This window comes from Solea solea, chromosome 8 (assembly GCF_958295425.1).
Source record: "Solea solea chromosome 8, fSolSol10.1, whole genome shotgun sequence".
Classification (NCBI taxonomy): domain Eukaryota; kingdom Metazoa; phylum Chordata; class Actinopteri; order Pleuronectiformes; family Soleidae; genus Solea; species Solea solea.
The window spans coordinates 925,869-948,289 of NC_081141.1; the positions used below are offsets into that span (position 1 = coordinate 925,869).

The following is a 22,421-nucleotide window of genomic DNA, read 5'->3' on the forward strand; positions in this document are numbered from 1 at the left end:
CCATCTCTGCTCTATCTTTCATTTCCATTCTTCTTTTCCTTCAGTAACCCCCTTCCCTTCCTCCTCCTCCTTCCTCTCCTCTCTCCTACCCCAAACCGGTCGAGGTCTTTAAAGACATGAAAGCTGGACATGAGTCCAGTGGTGTGAGCCACGGTCCTCACGAGTCATGTGATCGTGGATGAAGCACGCGCAGCATTGACAGGGTCATATCTGACTTAGTCTAACAGCTTTATATACATGCAACATGGCGGGCCACTGAGAGAGCAGCACACATCTGGATCATTGGTTTTAGGTCCATCCCATAATCTATCCAGAGGTGTTTGGATGTACATCTGTTGGTGAGTACGTCAGGAAACAACGACACACACACACACACGAGGGTGAAATCCTGGAGTGTAATCAAATATGTGGAATGCTAAAGTTTTGTGGTCGGAAAGCAGAAGCTTTTCTCCGTGGACTCGGAACGAGTCAAAGTTTCCTCCCTCTTCGTTTGGACTATTTCAGTCGCTGTGTTTGCTTTTCTTTGTCTTCTCATGAACTTCACATTGTTCACTTTTGATTGAACACAGATCAGATGTGATGGTTCACATTCAACACAACAACATGTGCGTTGCATTTGACACATGAACACTACAGTCCTCTGCTTGTGTTCACTTCCCTCCATTGTTGTGATGGTGACCTGAGGCTGATGACATCATCACTCATGTCGCATTCAACCATAAATCTCACATAAATGATAAAAACAGCCTGAGTAAAACGCTCTGGCTCACACACTCACTGTTTCTCCTTCTTCTTCTTCTCCTTTACAGGCTGCACACGAGAGGTTAAATGCTGCCCTCCACAGGTTGAAGCTGTGAATCACAGTTCTTCCTGCCCCTTGAAACCTAACGGTTGGCTTTACTCGATAAAAATGGAACATGATTTACAAGCTACATTTATATCTGCACACATTTCTCATTTGAACAACGGGTCAAATAAACTTAAACAACGGCCGACAAATCATGTGACAGCTGGGATATGACATGACGCGCTCACTGTTAAGGGGCAATAAAGTTAAAGAGCCAAAGAACGGAACACAGACAGGCTGAATTAAAGTTTCCTTGACAGAAATAATAACTTCAAGTTGGCTGATCAGGAAGAGTTGTAGCAGTGAAGTGGTTCCCAGGCTGAGGTGAGGTGTAGTAACCAAACAGGAACACAGGTGATGGATGATACACAAAGACTGGTGCAGAGTCTCCATGACAAGGTGAACTGCAGGTGAGGCGTTGAGGAGGGGCTTCAGGATCCAGGCCACGCCCACTGAGCAGAACAGTCACTTCACTGTCCACTCGCAGCTGTGGCTGACATCCTGACGAAGTGGGATGATACGAAAGAGAAGCCAAGCAGTCCAGGAAGAAGGAAGCAGCTGTCCTCACAGAGGTCGACAGGTGCTTCGCTCGCAGCAGCACTGCAGCTGTTGTGCATACAAAAGACATGAGAAACACATTTGTCCTGAAGTCTTTTCAAAAAAACGAAATAAAACAAATAGAGACAAAAAAATGGAATAAAAAAGTGCCAATGTGTCCCGGGGCGAGACATTTAACCCCACACTGGTCCTGATGGCTGTGAAACGTCTGTTTCTCAGCGTTTCTGTGATCACGACTGCTAACATCACAGCGTTGATCCGTCACAGGCTGAACAAGAGTCAACCTGAGGTTCCTCGTGAGGATGACGCGGAAAAAACTGGTCTGTTTGTGGTACAAAGTTTATTTAACTCCAAACAACATGAGAAGACTTAAGAACTAAATGTTTCCACACACTGTTCATATTGTTCATTTCAGAAACAATGACCTCATTACACATTCACCACTTGTTTCTGCTTTGGCACAGACACTCATTACTCATTACTTGGCTCCAGTATCACATGTTAGTAGTTCGCTGGTTTTTAGTCATTGTTTTCAACCTTTTGATTTAGGTTATTTAATCATATTCACCTTGTTAAATGTCATTTTTCTCTATTGTTTTTTTCTCATGTCATATCAATGAAGAACTCTGATGTGCTCGTGTCACCGCTGCCTCTCTACCATAAACAGTGGCTGTAAAACCAAGAGAACACATTCATAGACTGAGATGAAATCGGCTCGTGGTGTAAAACCAAAAACACTGAAATTCTTCAAATTAGCAGCTCGATGCACTGAATCAAAAGTTGATGATTAATGGAATCACGATCCATGAATCAGAATCAGTATCTGAGTGGAACGGTGAGATTGTGTGTGCAGGTCTGAGATACTGACACAACTCTTTTACATCAAAGGCAGATTGAGTCATGGAGTCACTCGAGTGATAAAGTGACGTAATGTGATGTCACTTTATCAGCTGTGCTTTCATTTTAGATCCTGATATCAAGTAGAGAGACAAGGTGAAGAGGACACAGATCAGGGAGCTTACATCTTACACGAGACTCTTAAAACCAAGACGACCACAACCATCATTTCACTTTAACTTTTCACTTTCACTCAACTTCAGAAAACATGGTAAGAAAAAAATGCATCCACAGTCTCATCAGGGATGAGAGGTGGGAGTGTCAGGAGAAGCTTAAATGCATCTGTTCTCTTACTGTCAACAAACAAGGTGGCTTCATATTCCTCTATGATGTTACCGAGTGTTGTGTTGCCAAAACTGTGCAGCTCTTACATTCCTTTACAAATGAAAAAGTGATGACACGAGAGATTCATATCTGAATCAGTCTTATCCTCGAACAGCCTCTCTCCTGTACTCGCCTTCACTGTCCAGCAGAGGTGTCACTTGACCAATAGTTGCCATGAGCAGATGTGTTTCTGGTCACTGTCATCACTGTCATCGGATGGCGTGAAACTCTCCTAGTTCCACAAAGACTATTACTTTCCAAACACACATCCTCTTCAGTTGTTCTGATCATTCTGCGTCCGTCCCCATTTTGTAAAGTTGAAACTAATAGTTTGACAAGTCGCTGCAAAAAGACCCAGATTCAAGACCTGGTCTGACCATGGGCCTTTGGAGTCTGCATGTTCTCCCTGTGTGTGACCAGGTGTCCTCTCTTTATGTTGACCCTCATGTGGAGGATAAAGCGGTAGACAAGGAATGAACGGTTTGCATTTTGTGTAGTTACACTAACCACAACAAGAACTATTCTTATTCTTATTATAACTGTGAAATCTATTGTGTCAATTTAAATGATGACGTGTCACATTATTAACCACCACCACTTGTAACTCACAGGGGAAGCAGTACAGATGTGGCTGACACGCCTTTCCAAACATACAAGTCCAGACAGTTGTGTTAAAGTCACCGTGTTGCTTCAAGCACACAATGCACCAGTCAGAAGTTGAGGCTGCAGACTATTACTGTCCATTACTGGAATTCAGATTCCTCCATTTTAAACTTGATGAATGAATTAACAATAAAGTTTATTTTGTATTTTTAAATAAATAAATAAATAAATAAATAAATAAATAAATAAATAAATAGGCTATTGGTGGTAGCATGTTGAATATCAGTCACCCTTCCATTCCAAAGATTTAGGAGAATCTATGCTAGCCTCCACTTATCATTAAAGCTCAAAAGTGTGAGCTTTGACCAAATAAAAACATAATGGTCAAACATGGTGGCCTCCATAGAGATGACCCACCCCCTGCTGTATGTATGTATATATATATATATACTATATAAGAGAATATTTTATATTTCATTTCTGCCAAATGGAAATAATTTCACCCAAATCAGGATCTTTAAGGTGTGCACATGCAAGATTAAGAAATGACAGCAAACATAATTCTGTTTTCTTTCCACAGCGTGAGTGCATCTCTATTCATGTGGGCCAGGCCGGAGTCCAGATCGGCAATGCATGCTGGGAGCTTTTCTGCCTGGAACACGGGATCCAGCCAGACGGACAAATGCCCAGTGACAAGACCATCGGAGGTGCAGATGACTCGAGCAACACCTTCTTCAGTGAGACTGGAGCTGGAAAACACGTCCCCAGAGCGGTGTTTGTTGACCTGGAGCCGACTGTCATCAGTGAGTGTCATCATTACTTTCTGAAAGTGGTCTTTTTCTTTTCATGTAACAGCAGCTTGATGTTGCATTACTGCCAGGTCACAAAAACTAAAACAATATCTTTATTACCTCTTCAGATGAGGTGCGCACTGGGACCTACCGCCAGCTGTTCCACCCTGAGCAGCTGATAACTGGGAAGGAGGATGCTGCCAACAACTACGCCCGTGGACACTACACCATCGGCAAAGAGATTATTGACCTGGTGATGGACAGGATCCGTAAACTGGTACGACACTTAATATCATAAGGGGTACATTTTCCCAATTGTGATTTTGTGCATATCAAACCCGACTATACATCCTGACCACACCGCGACAATTTCATGTAAACCACAACAATTTGAGGAGATTGAGAAACCTACATTCAACTCATTTCTACTATTTCAAATTTTTTTATGTGCTCTATGAGACAGCCCTTACCTGCCTTTGACCTGGGTTGCCATGGCAGGTGATAGTGGATTACATTTGTCTGGTGAACACTGCTTGCAGCTTTAATTTTGAATCTTGTGTTAATCACTGTCTCCTTGTCTGTCCTCAGGCTGACCAGTGCACTGGTCTGCAGGGCTTCCTGGTTTTCCACAGCTTTGGAGGGGGCACTGGTTCTGGCTTCACCTCTCTGCTAATGGAACGTCTCTCTGTCGACTATGGGAAGAAGTCCAAGCTAGAGTTTGCAATCTACCCAGCTCCCCAGGTGTCTACGGCTGTGGTGGAGCCCTACAACGCCATCCTGACCACCCACACCACCCTGGAACACTCAGACTGTGCCTTCATGGTAGATAATGAGGCTATCTATGACATCTGCCGCAGGAACCTCGATATCGAGCGTCCCACTTACATAAATCTGAACAGGTTGATCAGTCAGATTGTGTCCTCCATCACTGCTTCCCTCCGCTTCGATGGTGCCCTCAATGTTGATCTGACGGAGTTCCAGACCAACCTGGTGCCATATCCCCGTATCCACTTCCCTATGGCCACCTATGCCCCTGTCATATCTGCTGAGAAGGCGTACCATGAGCAATTAACAGTGGCTGAGATCACAAACGCCTGCTTTGAGCCGGCCAATCAAATGGTGAAATGTGACCCTCGTCATGGAAAGTACATGGCCTGCTGCCTTTTGTATCGTGGTGATGTGGTGCCCAAAGATGTCAACTCAGCCATCGCCACCATCAAGACCAAGCGCACCATCCAGTTTGTGGACTGGTGTCCCACTGGTTTCAAGGTTGGCATCAACTACCAGCCCCCCACTGTGGTTCCTGGTGGAGACCTGGCCAAGGTCCAGAGGGCTGTGTGCATGCTGAGCAACACCACTGCTATTGCAGAGGCCTGGGCTCGGCTCGACCACAAGTTTGATCTGATGTACGCCAAGCGTGCCTTTGTTCACTGGTACGTGGGTGAGGGTATGGAGGAGGGAGAGTTCTCTGAGGCCAGAGAGGACATGGCAGCACTCGAGAAAGATTACGAGGAGGTGGGACTTGACTCCACGGAGGGAGACGAGGAGGGAGAAGAATACTAAAGTAACATAGAGGCATGCGTTCACAGGAGTTAATTTAGCTGTCAAAGAGCATACTATAGCTGAAATGCAAATAGCTGAATGATAATAAATAAGGACTTTTCCTCGCCACAAGGGAGCAGCAGAAATACGATTACTTACATATTTTTGATGATGCTACAAAAGCTAGACGTAGCTGAGCTTGAAGGTGGTGTCCAGGCTGCAGGGAAAGCTACCAAGAGCAGGTTGTGTTTTGAAAAGCTTCATCCGTCAACTCCTGCCCCCTCCCCTCAGTGCCCGTTTGAAAGCCATGCCTCACAAACCTGAGTATGCACATGACCACACAGCTTGGAGACAGACGAGAGCGATACCTACCTGCAGACACACACACACACACAGAGGAACCAACATGTATGAAATGCCATGTAGCTACATCACTAAAATTGTCTGGACAATAAAGAAATCACAGCCTTCCCAGTTCACACACACACATACACATATTTACCTTCAGCGTTGCGTGTGTTCAGCCGACACAGTCGCTGAAAAGCAGCCACTGCTTCCGTGTAGTGTCAGGTTCTGCATTCCGAGGCAGGTGATATCTGTGGCACACCTGGTTAAGATCAAGCCAAACAATCACATTTGTAGGGTGTGAAAATGATTGTTCATGTTCAGAGCATCATTGCAAGGTGTATAGACAACTTTCTTTGTGTTTTTCCGAATCCCCCCCCCCTTCTGAGACTGGCTCCGCCCAGTGCCTAATTGAAAAATGCCAAGAGGTGGAATGAGCACTGAGTGAGGGAGAGTGGGGAGCAGTGCAGAGAACGTGGCCTGGTAGTTCCGTGGCAGGTGCACAGTGAGACGATCGTCACCATCGCTCACACCACGCTTCAAGAGGTGGAGAGAGAGAAATGGGATGAAGCGACAGCACCAGGGAGGAGGAGCTGGTGTTTGACCAGAGAGGCAGTAGACACGCCGTTTTATCACGTTTATAATTTCAGTACTTCACACTAAACTGTTTGTTTAGATTTGTACTTTGATTACAGAAGAATATTACTAGATACCCACATACACTGACAAAAGTGGTTTAGGGGTTTAGTTACATTTGAAATGAATATGGTAAAATGTGTTTAAGAAACCAATTATGGACAGCACCTCTGATTATATTTGATGCTGCTGTAGAAGATGCAGTCATGCTCACACTGTTGTCCACTGTGAAAAAAAATCAAACCGAGCGCATTTCTTTTCACCTTGTGTTTGTGTAATCTGACATCTTTCTTTTACAAATATACTGTACATCGTACGTGAGATAATCACTCTTGACAAATGCAAATGTTGATTTACAGCTACAAACCTTGGAATGATTTAGTTGTTTTTTGTTGAGAAAAGCATGGAATATCAAATGGATCTGTATTGTTCACCAGTTAGAAATACTGAAAATGTTCCAATAAAGTTATTTACCAGTAAAAAGTTATTTTCAATAAAGTTATTTAGCATGGGAAATTACTTGTCTTGTGTTTATTCAAATTAAATATATTTGTTAAGTAGTCACAAATGATTATTCCTAAAAATTATTGAATTTCCATGAAACATAATAATTTGAGTATTGGCATTGGCACTGGCATAACCATGTCAAACTGTCAATGCAAGACAATAGGGGCAGGGCAAGTTCACAAATGACACCGCAGAAGTTGGACTGATTACCTGTGGTGACGAGATGCCCTATAGATGTGAGGTGGGACAACTGGAAGTCGCGTGCAGAACAAACATCAACAAAACCAACGAAAATGACAGTGGACTGCAGGACACATCAGAGGAGCAGCTGTTCAGGTCATTCCCAGCTTCAAATGCAGGAGTCCACATTAGCAACAACCTCACCTGGACCTCCAGCTTATGAAGAATAAGGCCCTCCAACTACTGTACCTCCTGAGGTGGCTCAAATGGGCTAGCTTGGAAACCACAGTCAGAGCTTTCTCCAGGTGTGCTGTAGAGAGCATCCTCACCTCCTGTGCATTGTTCAGTTTGATTCTTGTGTCGGACGGCGCACTTATGACTCTTCCAGTCACAACACTCTCTGACCAATCAGAGGCTGGCAGTCTGTTGATGTCACATTTTAGTATCGGCTCAGCTCACTTGGAACCTCGCGAGAGCATGCACCAAAAACCACCAGGTACCAGCTACTATCCCTAATGGAAGAGCAAAGAAATCGAGTAGAGTCCATTTGATTCAAGCCGAGCAGTGCTAGAACAGTATAAAGGAAAAGCGCCATTCGTACCCAGGAAGCCTGGAAAGGGTACAAAACGGGCATGGGCTTGAAGTGGGCAAACACGGGTGGTGCCACCATGGAAACCACTGACAAACCCGCTTGGGACCCATATTGTCAGTCCGAATTAAACCATAATGCTAGCTAGTCTAATTCAAAACAATACTAGCTGCATCCACATTGTTCTTCTGTTGACTTCTGTTGACTGGAGTGTACACTTCATGTTATACAAGCTACTATTGTTACATACAGGAGCATGTGTGTTACATAAAGTACATCTACTACATACAGCACATCTACTGCGGCATCTATCATCAACAGTGGTTGCATGTCAGTTTTTATTATACATTATAGCCATTTCCTGCAATATTAACTGAAAGGGAATTTGAAAAGCATAGTTTTGTTTGTGAATAATAGTAAACATCCTGTGTGAAAGCTGAGAAATGTAAATAGAAATTGTCCAGGTTCAAACCCACGTTTCACCCCATGTCAGTTGGCAATGGCTCGAGCTCCCCGGGACGACCTTACCTAATTCATCACTGAGTTAATGCAGGAGTCCTTACAAGGGGCTCAGTACTGTAGCTCTCTGGATCTTCTATCTCATGCACCACTATCACAGGAAAGCAATGTGTGTCATCTTGGGCAGATCTACTCATTGCTTTTCAAGAAACTAGATGCATACAAGGAGTGTTGTATTGGGGTGTAAATTCAAAATATGGTGGCTTCAAATCTCTGTTGGTTGTTTGCGTTGTGTTGGTTCCAGAGATTCTGGTTACTTGCACAACAATGCATTTGGCGGTCATCTGGGAAGGATTACTACACTACTAGTAAGGATTACTACTTGGAGGATTGAGCTTGCCAAACCTTGCCAAAAGGTTCCAATGATAAGCAGGCCAGCCTGCTCCAGTCGACAGAAGACACCAAGTTAAATAATAGGAGTGAACTTTATGGGGCCATTTCAATTAAGCAAGGCCCGAAATTCGGTCCTGATGGTGGTTGTGAACTACTTCAGTAATTGGGTGGAGCTCTTTCCTCTGAAGGATGATGCCAAACCCCCAAAAGTCTGTCAGATCTTAAAAGATGACATCTGACATGATGGGATTTTCCTGCTCTGACAGCAAGTGGAGTCACCTGAGCCACAACAGAGGGTCAGAATACTTCAGAGCATTTCAGGTTTCATGCATCAAATCCCTAAGTCAATAAATGAAAAAGTTAATGTGTCTCTGTATGGGATTGCTCCCACCACCAGGGGGCCCCATTTACTGAGAATCTCCTTTTAATTATGATCATTTAGAAATCATCCATCCATCCATTATCTACCGTTTTGTGCTCCACCGGAGGGTCGCAGGGGGTGCTGTGCCAATCTCAGCTGACAGAGCAATAGGCGGGTACACCCTGGACAGTTCGCCAGTCCATCACAGGGCCACACATAAAGACAAACAACCATCCCATTTAGAAATCATGTGAGTGAAAATGTTTTTTCTTCCCACAGTAACATGGTGATCCTGCGGATCTGTGACCAAAACAACACCAGTGTTGTTAGCTGCAACATGTCATTTAAGAGGCAATTTCATATGCTAAATAACTTTGGTAAATAACTTTATTAAAACATTTCAGTATTTCTACAGTCAAACTGGTGAACAGTAAAAGTCGTTTTGTTTTCTTTAATGCTTTGCACAACAAAAACAAGCTAAATAACTTCAACATTTGTCAAAACTTATCACATGTAAGATCTGTATTTGTAAACAAAATGGATGTCAGTGGTGAGATTACACAAACACATGGTGAAATAAATAATTTTTCACAATGGACAGTAGCATGAGCACGACTATATATTTTCTACAGCAGCATCAAATATAATAAAACTCAGCTAGGTCTATGGTTTGTGGCTTCATCAAAAGTATGTAAGCGAGGATTCATCAAAAGGTAATTGTTGTCCACAATGTATTTCCTCTGAACCCTTGTGGCAAGGTAAAGTCGCTGCAGGTTTAATCCTTATTCATTGTCTTTAGGCTATTTGCATTTCACCTATAGTATCCTGTTTGACTGCATGAATGTATAATCTGAATCTCCTGTTTAACTCATGCCTCTATGTTACTTTAGTATTCTTCTCCCTCCTCGTCTCCCTCAATGGAGTCGAGTCCCACCTCCTCGTAATCTTTCTCGAGTGCTGCCATGTCCTCTCTGGCCTCAGAGAACTCTCCCTCCTCCATACCCTCACCCACGTACCAGTGAACAAAGGCACGCTTGGCGTACATCAGATCAAACTTGTGGTCGAGCCGAGCCCAGGCCTCTGCAATAGCAGTGGTGTTGCTCAGCATGCACACAGCCCTCTGGACCTTGGCCAGGTCTCCACCAGGAACCACAGTGGGGGGCTGGTAGTTGATGCCAACCTTGAAACCAGTGGGACACCAGTCCACAAACTGGATGGTGCGCTTGGTCTTGATGGTGATGATGGCTGCGTTGACATCTTTGGGCACCACATCACCACGATACAAAAGGCAGCAGGCCATGTACTTTCCATGACGAGGGTCACATTTCACCATTTGATTGGCCGGCTCAAAGCAGGCGTTTGTGATCTCAGCCACTGTTAATTGCTCATGGTACGCCTTCTCAGCAGATATGACAGGGGCATAGGTGGCCATAGGGAAGTGGATACGGGGATATGGCACCAGGTTGGTCTGGAACTCCGTCAGATCAACATTGAGGGCACCATCGAAGCGGAGGGAAGCGGTGATGGAGGACACAATCTGACTCATCAACCTGTTCAGATTTATGTAAGTGGGACGCTCGATATCGAGGTTCCTGCGGCAGATGTCATAGATAGCCTCATTATCTACCATGAAGGCACAGTCTGAGTGTTCCAGGGTGGTGTGGGTGGTCAGGATGGCGTTGTAGGGCTCCACCACAGCCGTAGACACCTGGGGAGCTGGGTAGATTGCAAACTCCAGCTTGGACTTCTTCCCATAGTCGACAGAGAGACGTTCCATTAGCAGAGAGGTGAAGCCAGAACCAGTGCCCCCTCCAAAGCTGTGGAAAACCAGGAAGCCTTGCAGACCAGTGCATTGGTCAGCCTGAGGACAGAGAAGGAGACAGTTATCAAACGGACCCTTTACACAGATTGAAGACGGATGAAATTCCCTACCATATTTGCCAAAGGCAAGCAAAGGCTGTTTCCACTCATTTTCAACAGGGAAAACAAGTAAAAAATTTCAATTTAATGTATGACATTCTTTTTTGGGTTTCTAAAGTTTAGGCTAAACTTTTTCATTTATGTTCAAGCTCCCTAAATTGTAGCGGTGTAGCATGAGATTGTCAATTGTGTGGTCTACATTTGATGTACCCACTGGTACATGAAGCAACACCAGTTTCCATCAAGAAACCTACAGAATGTTTAAGTGTCCTTTTGGTAAAATTGACGTACCAGTTTACGGATCCTGTCCATCACCAGGTCAATAATCTCTTTGCCGATGGTGTAGTGTCCACGGGCGTAGTTGTTGGCAGCATCCTCCTTCCCAGTTATCAGCTGCTCAGGGTGGAACAGCTGGCGGTAGGTCCCAGTGCGCACCTCACCTGAAGGGAGATATTCATTTAGTTGTCTATTGACACACTTTTTTCTTTTATAATATATATTTTTTAATTGATTTTCTGAGAGAAATTATGATACTCACTGATGACAGTGGGCTCCAGGTCAACAAACACCGCTCTGGGGACGTGTTTTCCAGCTCCAGTTTCACTGAAGAAGGTGCTGCATGAATCATCTCCTCCACCAATGGTCTTGTCACTGGGCATTTGTCCGTCTGGCTGGATCCCATGTTCCAGGCAGTAAAGCTCCCAGCATGCATTGCCGATCTGGACTCCAGCCTGACCCACATGAACGGAAATGCACTCACGCTGTGGAAAGAAAACACAACATTGTTATCGGTTGGCTTCCAATCTGAATCTTGCCGATGCAAAGCTTAGGTCATCCTTTATAAACGTAATGACTATTATTGGTGCATCGTCAATGACATAGCATGGAGACAAACTCCTCTGTGTTTGCGTGTTTACAAAGGTGTGTTCCCTTCTTAAGGCTCTGTCCCATTTCTCATCTTTACCCCAACCCCAGTAATTGAATTACAAGGAGCAGCCATGATAATCTATCCAGCCTACAAAGGGGGACACTTGTTCAAGACTGTAGCACATCCTCACAAAAGTAGACATGACATGTTTTTAATGGAGATTCAACATATCCTCATCAGAAAAACAGCTGTTCTTATATTGTTTGCATGGGCTCAAGGTATTATGTCATAAAGCTGACATTAGTTAGCGTGAGGTGTGTTCACGCTTTGCTGCAGATATTTCAGAAAATGTGGTTAACCCCTGGGATTACAGGTAGAACAGTTCATCATTTGCACAAAGATTGCAAATAAGATTTGTTGTGGTTAGCTTAGCCACACATGTTCATTAGCGGTAGCCTGTTGTCATTAACAGTAGTGAGAAAAAGTTTTGTCTAGCCACTGTATACAGCAGCCAGGTAACAGCTAACATTCATTCAGAGGAAAGATTTTTAATTCCTACCATGTTCCCTGAAGTTTGGTGACAGTCAAAGATGTAGTAAAATTACTCTCACAGTGTAGGTTGTATGAGTCTTATGTAAGAAGTAACTTCCCTGCTATTTTTTCTTTGCCTCCTCTTCTTCTCTTCCTCGCCTCTCATAATCTACCATGAAAGTACAGGTACTTCATGACATAGTAACTATGTCACTACTCACTCAGATTACTCCGCATGCCTTTGATGTCACACGTCATACGATTCTGAGTGGTCCCTTTCATGGTCCTGTACAAACTTCAAACATCGCAACAGAAACTGGGGTAGGCACCAGCACCCCCTCATGTGGAGGATAAAGCATTAGACGATGAATGAATTAATGGATGAATTTACACCAAAGACGGACAGAGTAATGTGACTGTGTTTTTCAAGCTTTTGGATTTATTTTAGCAACAAAACTAAGAATAAACAGAAACAACTAAACAGTAGGGATCTGGTAACTGAGGCAATATTTTTACAGGATCATACTCAACATACCCAACATTAACAAGGGCTCTTTTCAGGTCATGAACGTCAGGACAGAGTGACAGTGAGCTGACATACATCCTGAAACTAAATAAGCTAAAGAGAACTCAGCTATGATTCATTTGGTGTACACCTTTGATTTTCATACTGTGACTGCAGGTGGAGTCACCTGTGCCACAACAGAGGGTCTGAATGTAAGGTATGGGAAAACACTGGACCCAAGAGCACGATTCAGAGTGTCCAAAAAAAGGTTTTTATCTAAAGCAAAAACCTAAGCAGCAAACAAAGGTGAAAACTAACTGAGGGAGGGAGGTCCAGAAAAACCTCTGGCATAAGTAGAAAGCAAAAAGTCTTAGGCAGAGCAAAACTGGCAGGACAAGAGCAGGGCATGTGGCACGACGATCTGACAGAGGGTGAATGAGAATGGGTTGTATTTGTAAGGGAGGCTGATGAGGATAATGAGGGCCAGGTGTGGAAGTGGGCGGGGAGACTCAGGTGAGTGGAATGAGGTGATTGCAGGGCCAACGTGAGTGACAAGATCTGCAATGACAAGAGAATTAGTGAGGGCAGATCAACACAGGAAAATAAACAAAAACAGTCCTTAAGCAGATGACCCCGTGACACTGAATACTTACAGCATCTAATTTAACACATGTGCAAGACGTTCTAAATGGTTTCACATCAAATCCACGACTCAATCAAGTGAAAAAGTGAAGGTGTCTTAAGACTCTGTGTCTGATTGCTGAGTTATTTTACAAAAAAATGTTTTTGCGCACAAAATACATGAAGTTATTCATTCACGCGAGATCCCCTGCAGCAATCTTGAGGCAATGTGTCACTGAAAAAGAGAGTTTATATCCTTTTGTGATATGTGCCCTAGTAGTAGATTAATATTATAACTCATCAACTATTGTCTCACACACTCCCATCTAGTGAGAATTTACTTTTGATTTAGAAATGCCTATCACGAAAATCCTTTTTCTTTACACTTCTTGGGTGAATGTTAAACAACCCACCATTGGTTTACAGTGGCAGACTGATTGTAACGCACAGGACTGGACCCAGATGCAGAACGGTGGTAAGTAACAAAGTTTATTTTAACAGTTCAAGAACAGAGGAAAAGTACAATACCCGAGGACCATCAAATAGACGTCAGGAAGCCGTCGGGATCCACGGTAAAAACAAAGTTACAAGGCCGACCGAGAGTGAAGTCCCTTATGAGAGGGACTTCACTCTCGACCTCTCCTCAGGACCTCTCCTCAGGACCATAACCCTCCCAGTCGACCAGGTACTGGAACCCGTGTCTCTGGTGGCAAGAGTCCAAAATACGACGAACGGTATAGACCGGCTTGCCGTCGAGAACCCGGGAGGGAGGAGTGGGTCTGGGTGCAGGAAGGAGAGAAGAGACACGGACAGGCTTGACTTGGGAAACATGGAACATGGGGTGTACACGCATAGATGGGGGAAGTCTGAGACGGACGGCTATGGGGCTGACAACTTTACTGATGGGGAAGGGACCGATGAAACGGGGAGACAGCTTCTTACAGGGGTGACGCAGACGGAGATCCTGGGTGGACAGCCACACTCTCTGGCCGGGCTGGTAGGGAGGGGCCGCGGAGCGACGGTGGTCAGCTGCCCTCTTGAAAACATCACACGAAGAGAGCAGCTTCCTCTGTGCTCAGGCCCAGACACGGCGACACCGCCCTACCAGGACTTGCGCAGAGGGGACACAAACATCACGATTAAGTGAGGGGAACAGAGGAGGTTGGTAACCATAACGGCATTCAAAAGGGGGAGTACCCAGTAGACGAACAGACCAGCAAGTTGTGTGCATACTCAACCCACGGCAGAGCTTTGACCCAAGATGCCGGAGTGTCGGATACCAAGCAACGGAGAGAAGTCTCTAGTTCCTGGTTGTGCCTCTCAGACTGACCGTTGGACTGTGGATGGTAACCGGACGAGAGACTGGACGGGGCCCCGATGAGTTGGCAGAATTCGGCCCAGAACCGAGAGATGAATTGGGGGCCACAGTCCGACACGATGTCCAATGGCAGCCCATGGAGCCTCCCTGAGGATCACCTCTGCCATCTGTTTAGCGGACAGGAGCTTGGCCAGGGGAATGAAGTGCGCCATTTTAGAGAATCGATCGACCACAGTCAGTATGCAGGTCTTACCCTCCGATGGCGGCAATCCAGTGATGAAATCCAGGGAGATGTGGGACCAGGGCCGAGATGGTACGGGCAGAAGAAGGAGGCTGGGCACGGCGCATCCCCGGCCACCAGAAGCGTAAACCCACAAGCTGAGCGGTAAGAGATTCTCCCAGATGGCATGCCCACTTTGAAGCGTGCCCCAACCAAGCACCTGCGGAAGGAGACACACTGGGACAAAGAGTTTACACGATTAGGGGGACAGGATGCCGGAGGCGGATCAGAGCGATGGGAGCGCTTAACCCGCTCCTCGACGTCCCAGATGACAGAGCCCACCCCCAGGTTAGGGGGTGAATGGGGACAGGAGACTCAAAGGAGTTAGGGGCATCAAGAATTCTAGACAAGGCATCGGCATTACGTGAACCGGGCTGGTATGAAACAACAAGTGAAAACGTGTGAAAAACAGCTGAAGTGCTGTCCTGGAGTCCGGAACCGGCCATTTACGCACCGCCCGGACCTTCTCGGGATCCATCCGGATCTCTCTGGGTGAAATGATGAATCCCAGAAGGAAACCGAGCGGGCGTGAAACTCGCATTTCTCCGCCTTCACGTATAGGTTGTACTGCAACAATCTCTCCAGCACCGGACGGACATGTCTGATTTGGGTGGTCTGATCCTGGGAAAAAATTTGAATATCGTCATGGTACACGAAGACGGAGACATTCAGGAAATCGTGGAGGATGTCGTTGACTAACGACTGGAAGACAGCCTGGGCGGGCCCGAAAGGCATCACCAAGTATTCATAATGCCCCGAACCAAATGATATGCATTCCGGAGGTCGAGTTTGGTGAATATGGTGGCTCCTTTAAGGAGTTAGAAGGCGGATGACATTAATGGAAGGTGGTAATGGTTCTTGATGCCATTATTGATGACATTATTGAGGGTGCGATAGTCAATGCACGGACGTAGGGAGCCATCCTTCTTCATCACAAAGAAACACCCAGCACCGGCCGGTGAGGAAGAAGGACGAATGATACCAGATTTGAGGGATTCCTGGATGTATTGGTTCATGGCGGTTGTTTTCGGTTTGAGAAAGTGAGAACAGACGACCACGAGGGGGAATGGAACTTGGGTGAAGCTCTATCGCGCAGTCATAAGGACGATGCGGAGGGAGAGCATTGGCTTTGGTTTTATTGAAGTCTTCACCAAGCTTGTGATAGCAGGAGGGAATCGGGGACAGGTTGCAGCAACCACCGGAGATCTGGGAAGAGAAGGCAGAAAAACAGATTAGAAACACCCCCGGCTGCAGCCCTTCCCCCAATGAATGATTCTATGTGTTGACCAGTCAATGACGGGGTTATGGACTTGGATAAGCTGGATTGGCTCCTGGTGACCACCTGGGAACTCCAGGAGGACCGAAGCAGTGCGATGAGTGACCCTCCTGATGATACTGCTGTCGAGGGCGTGCGCCTCCAGAGGAGACGGCAGCAGTTCTAGTTGGACCCTAAGGTCCTGGACGAGGAACTCTGAGACGAAGCTGGCATCTGCGCCCGAGTCGATGAGGGCGAGGACCGCTCGTTGGACCTGGGAATTGGAGACAGAGACCTTGAACTCTGGTCGAGAGACACCCTTGTCAATGATGGTGGGACTCGCCAGTACTCTCTTTACTGGTGAGACCTGCCTTTTCACTGGACAGAGAGCTCTTAGGTGTCTCTTTCTCCCGCAATAGAGACAGAGACTCCCAAACAGGCGTTGGTTGCGTTCAGTTGGAGAGAGACACGTCCGTCCGACCGACCTGCATGGGTTCCTCGGGGTTGGGGAAGTTGTCAGGCATGTAGGGGGTGTCAGAAAACGCTCTGGGCCTCTCCCGAGGATGGTCCAGGCGAAGAGAAAGAGTGTCGGCGTGACAATCCCATTCCTGCTCCCGAAGCCGGCTGTCCAGCCAACTGACCAATGCCACGAGGGAGTCAAGGTCCTGCGGGATGTCCAAGGTGACCAGGAGATCACGACCCTCGCCCGATCCGTGGGAAACGCAGAATTCATCTCGAACTGCAGGCGGCATTTCGCTAAAAACGGGTGACAATCGCCCGAATCACCGGAAAATTGTCCGTGGCTGAAGCATGGACTTGACTGGGGTGACGACCTGAGGTGGTGGAGCAGACACAGGCAGAGAAATGCGGGGTGGAGAGCCTATGGTGGCGCGCTGCGCGCCCGATGGTGGACAGCTGATTGCTCAGCGAGCGAAACATGGCGGCACATGAAGAGTGGTATATCAAACATCCTGTGTGTTTGCTGAGGAATTTCAATGAATGGCTGTGACTGAATGTAAAGGAGCATTATTTCAATATTATGTAGGAAGAATCATTGAGGATTAGTAAATACATGCAGTATGTTTAGGCTGAATTAACACAAGACAAACAAGACAACTTCACATGATAAATAGAATTGGAAAAAAATCTTTATTGAAATGTTTTCATTATTTCTGCAGACAAACTTGTGAACGATGCAAATTTGAACAATACGTTTTTTGAATGCTTTGCATAACAAAATCAAGATACATGATTCTAAAATTTGTAGTTGTAAATCAACCTTTTGTATTTGTCAAATATAATCCTGTCATGTAAGATTTGTATCTTTAGAAGAAATAGGAAATATTGGTGAGATTGTGAAAAGTGAAATATAGTGAAAGAGATGATTTTTCACAGCGGACAGAAGCATGAGCATGATTTCATATTTTCAACAGCAACATTAAATACAATAAAACTCAGCTCCGACTAGATTTGTAGCTTCATCAAAAATATGAACGTGAAGATTTATCAAAAAGTAATGATGTCATTGTTGTTCATATTGTATTTCTGCTGCACCCTTGTGGCCAGAAAAAGTTGCTGCAGGTGTAATCCTTATTCATTATAATGAGGCTATTTGCATTTCAACTGTAGTATATTTACTGTTTGACTGCAGGAAAATTTAATCTGAATTATCTTCTTACTTTAGTATTCTTCTCCCTCCTCGTCTCCCTCAATGGAGTCGAGTCCCACCTCCTCGTAATCTTTCTCGAGTGCTGCCATGTCCTCTCTGGCCTCAGAGAACTCTCCCTCCTCCATACCCTCACCCACGTACCAGTGAACAAAGGCACGCTTGGCGTACATCAGATCAAACTTGTGGTCGAGCCGAGCCCAGGCCTCTGCAATAGCAGTGGTGTTGCTCAGCATGCACACAGCCCTCTGGACCTTGGCCAGGTCTCCACCAGGAACCACAGTGGGGGGCTGGTAGTTGATGCCAACCTTGAAACCAGTGGGACACCAGTCCACAAACTGGATGGTGCGCTTGGTCTTGATGGTGGCGATGGCTGAGTTGACATCTTTGGGCACCACATCACCACGATACAAAAGGCAGCAGGCCATGTACTTTCCATGACGAGGGTCACATTTCACCATTTGATTGGCCGGCTCAAAGCAGGCGTTTGTGATCTCAGCCACTGTTAATTGCTCATGGTACGCCTTCTCAGCAGATATGACAGGGGCATAGGTGGCCATAGGGAAGTGGATACGGGGATATGGCACCAGGTTGGTCTGGAACTCTGTCAGATCAACATTGAGGGCACCATCAAAGCGGAGGGAAGCAGTGATGGAGGACACAATCTGACTGATCAACCTGTTCAGATTTATGTAAGTGGGACGCTCGATATCGAGGTTCCTGAGGCAGATGTCATAGATAGCCTCATTATCTACCATGAAGGCACAGTCTGAGTGTTCCAGGGTGGTGTGGGTGGTCAGGATGGCGTTGTAGGGCTCCACCACAGCCGTAGACACCTGGGGAGCTGGGTAGATTGCAAACTCCAGCTTGGACTTCTTCCCATAGTCGACAGAGAGACGTTCCATTAGCAGAGAGGTGAAGCCAGAACCAGTGCCACCTCCAAAGCTGTGGAAAACCAGGAAGCCCTGCAGACCAGTGCACTGGTCAGCCTGAGGACAGACAAAGAGATAGTGATCAAATATAGAATAAAATACAATAGATGCAAGCAGCACTCACTGAACCCTTGTACACTTATCAAAGACAGAGGAAATTTGCTTTCAGGGTTGCCATAGCAACCCAGTTTAAAGGCAGGCAGGGGATACTTCCATTTTTTCCAGTAGGGAAAAAGTTCAAAAAGCACAAAAATAATTATTAGCAGAAAAAAAATGAAAGGTACCAAATTCTTTTGGGTTTCTGAGTTTTGGTTGAGAATTATGTTTTTGTGCCTGTTCTGGTCCCCACATTTTTGTAGTTTACAGAAAACTGTCATCGTTTGGCCTTCACTTATCAAGTGATGTCCAGGACCTCTGATAGCCTGGGTCATTTAAGGCCCGATTTGGTTTGATATTTTGAGTCAAATTTGGGCAGCTGACCCCTTATGATATTAAGTGTCGTACCAGTTTGCGGATCCTGTCCATCACCAGGTCAATGATCTCTTTGCCGATGGTGTAGTGTCCACGTGCGTAGTTGTTGGCAGCATCCTCCTTCCCAGTTATCAGCTGCTCAGGGTGGAATAGCTGGCGGTAGGTCCCAGTGCGCACCTCATCTAAACGGGCAATGTAGATATTAATTTTGTTACTATCATCTTTTGTCACATTTTTTAAGTTTCCTAAAAAAAAGCTGACACTCACTGATGACAGTGGGCTCCAGGTCAACAAACACTGCTCTGGGGACGTGTTTTCCAGCTCCAGTTTCACTGAAGAAGGTACTGCAAGAATCATCTCCACCTCCAAGAGTCTTGTCACTGGGCATTTGTCCATCTGGCTGGATCCCGTGTTCCAGGCAGAAAAGCTCCCAGCATGCATTGCCGATCTGGACTCCAGCCTGACCAACGTGAACGGAAATGCACTCACGCTGTGGAGGAAAAACAACAATGTTATCTGTTTGCTGTCATTCTGGATCTTAACACAATCATTAAATATCACTTTCAAAATTAACTTTCCTTATTTCATTAATAAGAAATGACTTAAAGCCACATTCAGAACAGTCTTTGTTTGGTGTATTTTATGTAGAATTGTGCACTGGGCTGTTGTACAGTTGGGGTTTGATCATTCTGAATACATTAGAGGATATTTTTTTAACCTGGCCTGATACATAAGTTTGTCTCCCATATCGTGGTCAGAAGAGAAATTATAGGATCATATTTAGTTTAAAAACAGAGACAATACTTTGATATTTTTGGAAGATGAGAGCAATAGTTTTCAAAGTCCTGAAATTGAATAAAATTACTATCTTGGATTATTTGTTCCAAATGCCTCGTTGTTTTTTGTGCTAATGAATGGAAAGGCAGAAATTTCTTGTCTTGATGTTTGTTCAATATCTAGCCACAGGTTGTCCAGCCGGAGCCAGGTTTACCTGTTATTGTACAAACTGGTGTGTTGGCAAGAAAGTTCCAGACCACAATTTCTGTTTTTTGGAGGGTTGTTTAACCAACACATGGTGGTTTGCTTTTCCCAATGAACTTTAACCAGGTTGTGGGGATCAGTGAAAAGAGGTAACTGTTTTGGCTTAACTCTCATGGGAGGACTGCCAGAACAGTTACAACTAACAACTAAAGGTTAAAGGTTGTATTAAATCTACCAACCGGGTGGAGATATTAATACTAATAATAAGTATCTAATGTTACCTGACTTAGGAGAAGTGGAAAATAAATGTTTCTTACCATGTTTCCTAAAGTCTAGTGAAATTCAAAGGTTGAAGTAAAATCAATTTCACAGTGCAGATTTCATGAGTCTTGTATAAGAAATAACACCGGTGCTCTCTTTCCTTTGCCTCCTCTTCTCTTCTCTCTCACCTCTCATAATGTACCATGAAAGCACAGGTGCTTAGTGACATCATAATTACATCACTCAACAGTGACTGACTCAATCTGCCTTTGATGTAAACAAGCTGTGTCAGTACCTCATACAATCATGAGTGTGAAGCTTGCCTTTCATGGTCCAATACAACCTTAAACTGCGTCTGGAAATAAGATACATAACTAAATCTATGTATCTCAGCCTGACACTGGTTTGGTATTGTATTACTCATAACATTAACAAGGGCTCTATTCACTTCATGTGTCAAGCCATTATTCGTTTGATCATGTACGCATATGATTTTTACTACTGTGACCTGTACCACAAGTGAATAATACTTCCTTTTTAACACATGTGCAAAATATTCTAAATGCATGGTTCCAAAACCAGAACTCGAAGATGAACCGTATCCCGTGAACAAAGAGAGCAGAAAGAGACAATTGTGAAAGGGTGTTTTAGGCTTTTCACTTTTTTTTATTAATTTATATGACCCATAATTTGTTCACTTGTAGAAGTACAATGGACTCTGTTGCAGTAGGACGTGAGGAGAGCATATGAGCATATTACCAGGAAACTGTAATTGCAGTGCTTTTGGATATTGAGAAAGCGTATGACTTTATGTAAAGGGAAGGAGTTAAATGGCATGACCCAAGGATCTGTCATCAGTCCAGTCTTTTTTAATCTAGTGATTGGCGACATTTTTCAAAATCAGGGATATGGAATGTTTCTGTTTGCAGATGATGGTGCCGTCTGGAAGAAGAGTAAACATATTCTTTTTTCTTTATTGGTGGAGATTTAAGATTGCAGATCATGATTTTTGGTCTGAAAAAGAAAGTCCCTGCGTTAAGCTTGTTAATGTAAGGCGATCCCTTAGATCACACATGGGCATGATACGGCCCACGTGAGGTTAATTAGAAATTAGAAAATAAACGTTAATAACTGACAATAAATGACATGCTCCTGACATTTCCAGAGTTTCCCACGTTGCATCCACGCTGACATATCTTATTGTTCCTTTGACAATATATTCGCTGCACTACACCACAATATAGTATGTATATAAACGTTAAATGCGGTGTGTTTAGTCAGAACACAGTTGTATACTTAACAAACTCAAGACGTGCAAGGAAGCTCCGCCCACCTACCCTCCCAACACGCTGTGTCATTAACCTTTTTCTTTCTCTCCCGAGTTTGTGTCTTTCCTTCCCGTCCTCTCTGTCTCTCTGCATCCTCATCTTGCAGGCTGCAGGATCCAGATCCAGTTTCGTGTCTATTACTATTATTATTATTACTATTATTATTATCATTCATATCATATCACCATTATTATTATGCTATAATTAAAGTTGATATCAGTGTACTAATTTATCAACAATCTCTGCTGCTGCTCTTATTTCTTCCGGTTGAGTGTTTTTTCTCTCTTTTGTTGGGTTTCTCTGCTCTCTATAATGTTGCCTATGTACAGCGCCTTGAGATAATGTATGATGTGATTTGGCACTAAACAAAGAAAAATAAAATAAAATTGAATTGAATTGCTGGAAGTGACTAAGTGGCTACAACTTTTGAATGCAGTAAAACTCAGGTTGCG

The 22,421-nt window shown here is 44.7% G+C and overlaps 3 protein-coding genes across 7 annotated transcripts; 1 reads left to right on the forward strand and 2 right to left on the reverse strand.

Moving 5' to 3' along the window:
• Positions 1-3,896: 3,896 nt before the first annotated feature.
• Positions 3,897-5,583, forward strand: LOC131463775 (tubulin alpha-1C chain-like). The gene is made up of 3 exons (XM_058635802.1): positions 3,897-4,032; positions 4,149-4,297; positions 4,609-5,583. Exons 1-3 carry the CDS (start codon positions 3,912-3,914, stop codon positions 5,581-5,583), a joined length of 1,245 nt encoding a protein of 414 aa, XP_058491785.1. The 5' UTR covers positions 3,897-3,911.
• A 3,998-nt stretch (positions 5,584-9,581) lies between these two features.
• LOC131463774 (tubulin alpha-1C chain-like) lies at positions 9,582-11,691 on the reverse strand. Of its 4 annotated transcripts, none has more exons than XM_058635797.1 (3): positions 11,491-11,691; positions 11,244-11,392; positions 9,582-10,998 (listed from the first exon to the last, which is right to left on the reverse strand). In XM_058635797.1, exons 1-3 carry the CDS (start codon positions 11,609-11,611, stop codon positions 9,919-9,921), a joined length of 1,350 nt encoding a protein of 449 aa, XP_058491780.1. In that variant the 5' UTR covers positions 11,612-11,691; the 3' UTR covers positions 9,582-9,918. The 4 variants fall into 4 exon arrangements, with proteins under 4 accessions (XP_058491780.1, XP_058491781.1, XP_058491783.1 ...); XM_058635798.1 differs by having other exon boundaries at positions 9,582-10,893; positions 11,244-11,436; positions 11,487-11,691; XM_058635800.1 differs by having other exon boundaries at positions 9,582-10,893; positions 11,491-11,690.
• Positions 11,692-13,066: 1,375 nt separating this feature from the next.
• LOC131463680 (tubulin alpha-1C chain-like) lies at positions 13,067-20,839 on the reverse strand. 2 transcript variants are annotated; one of them, XM_058635555.1, is made up of 5 exons: positions 20,698-20,839; positions 19,667-19,889; positions 19,433-19,581; positions 18,010-18,985; positions 13,067-13,414 (listed from the first exon to the last, which is right to left on the reverse strand). In XM_058635555.1, exons 1-4 carry the CDS (start codon positions 20,698-20,700, stop codon positions 18,011-18,013), a joined length of 1,350 nt encoding a protein of 449 aa, XP_058491538.1. In that variant the 5' UTR covers positions 20,701-20,839; the 3' UTR covers positions 13,067-13,414; position 18,010. The 2 variants fall into 2 exon arrangements, with proteins under 2 accessions (XP_058491538.1, XP_058491537.1); XM_058635554.1 differs by lacking the exon at positions 13,067-13,414 and having other exon boundaries at positions 17,461-18,985.
• Positions 20,840-22,421: the final 1,582 nt, after the last annotated feature.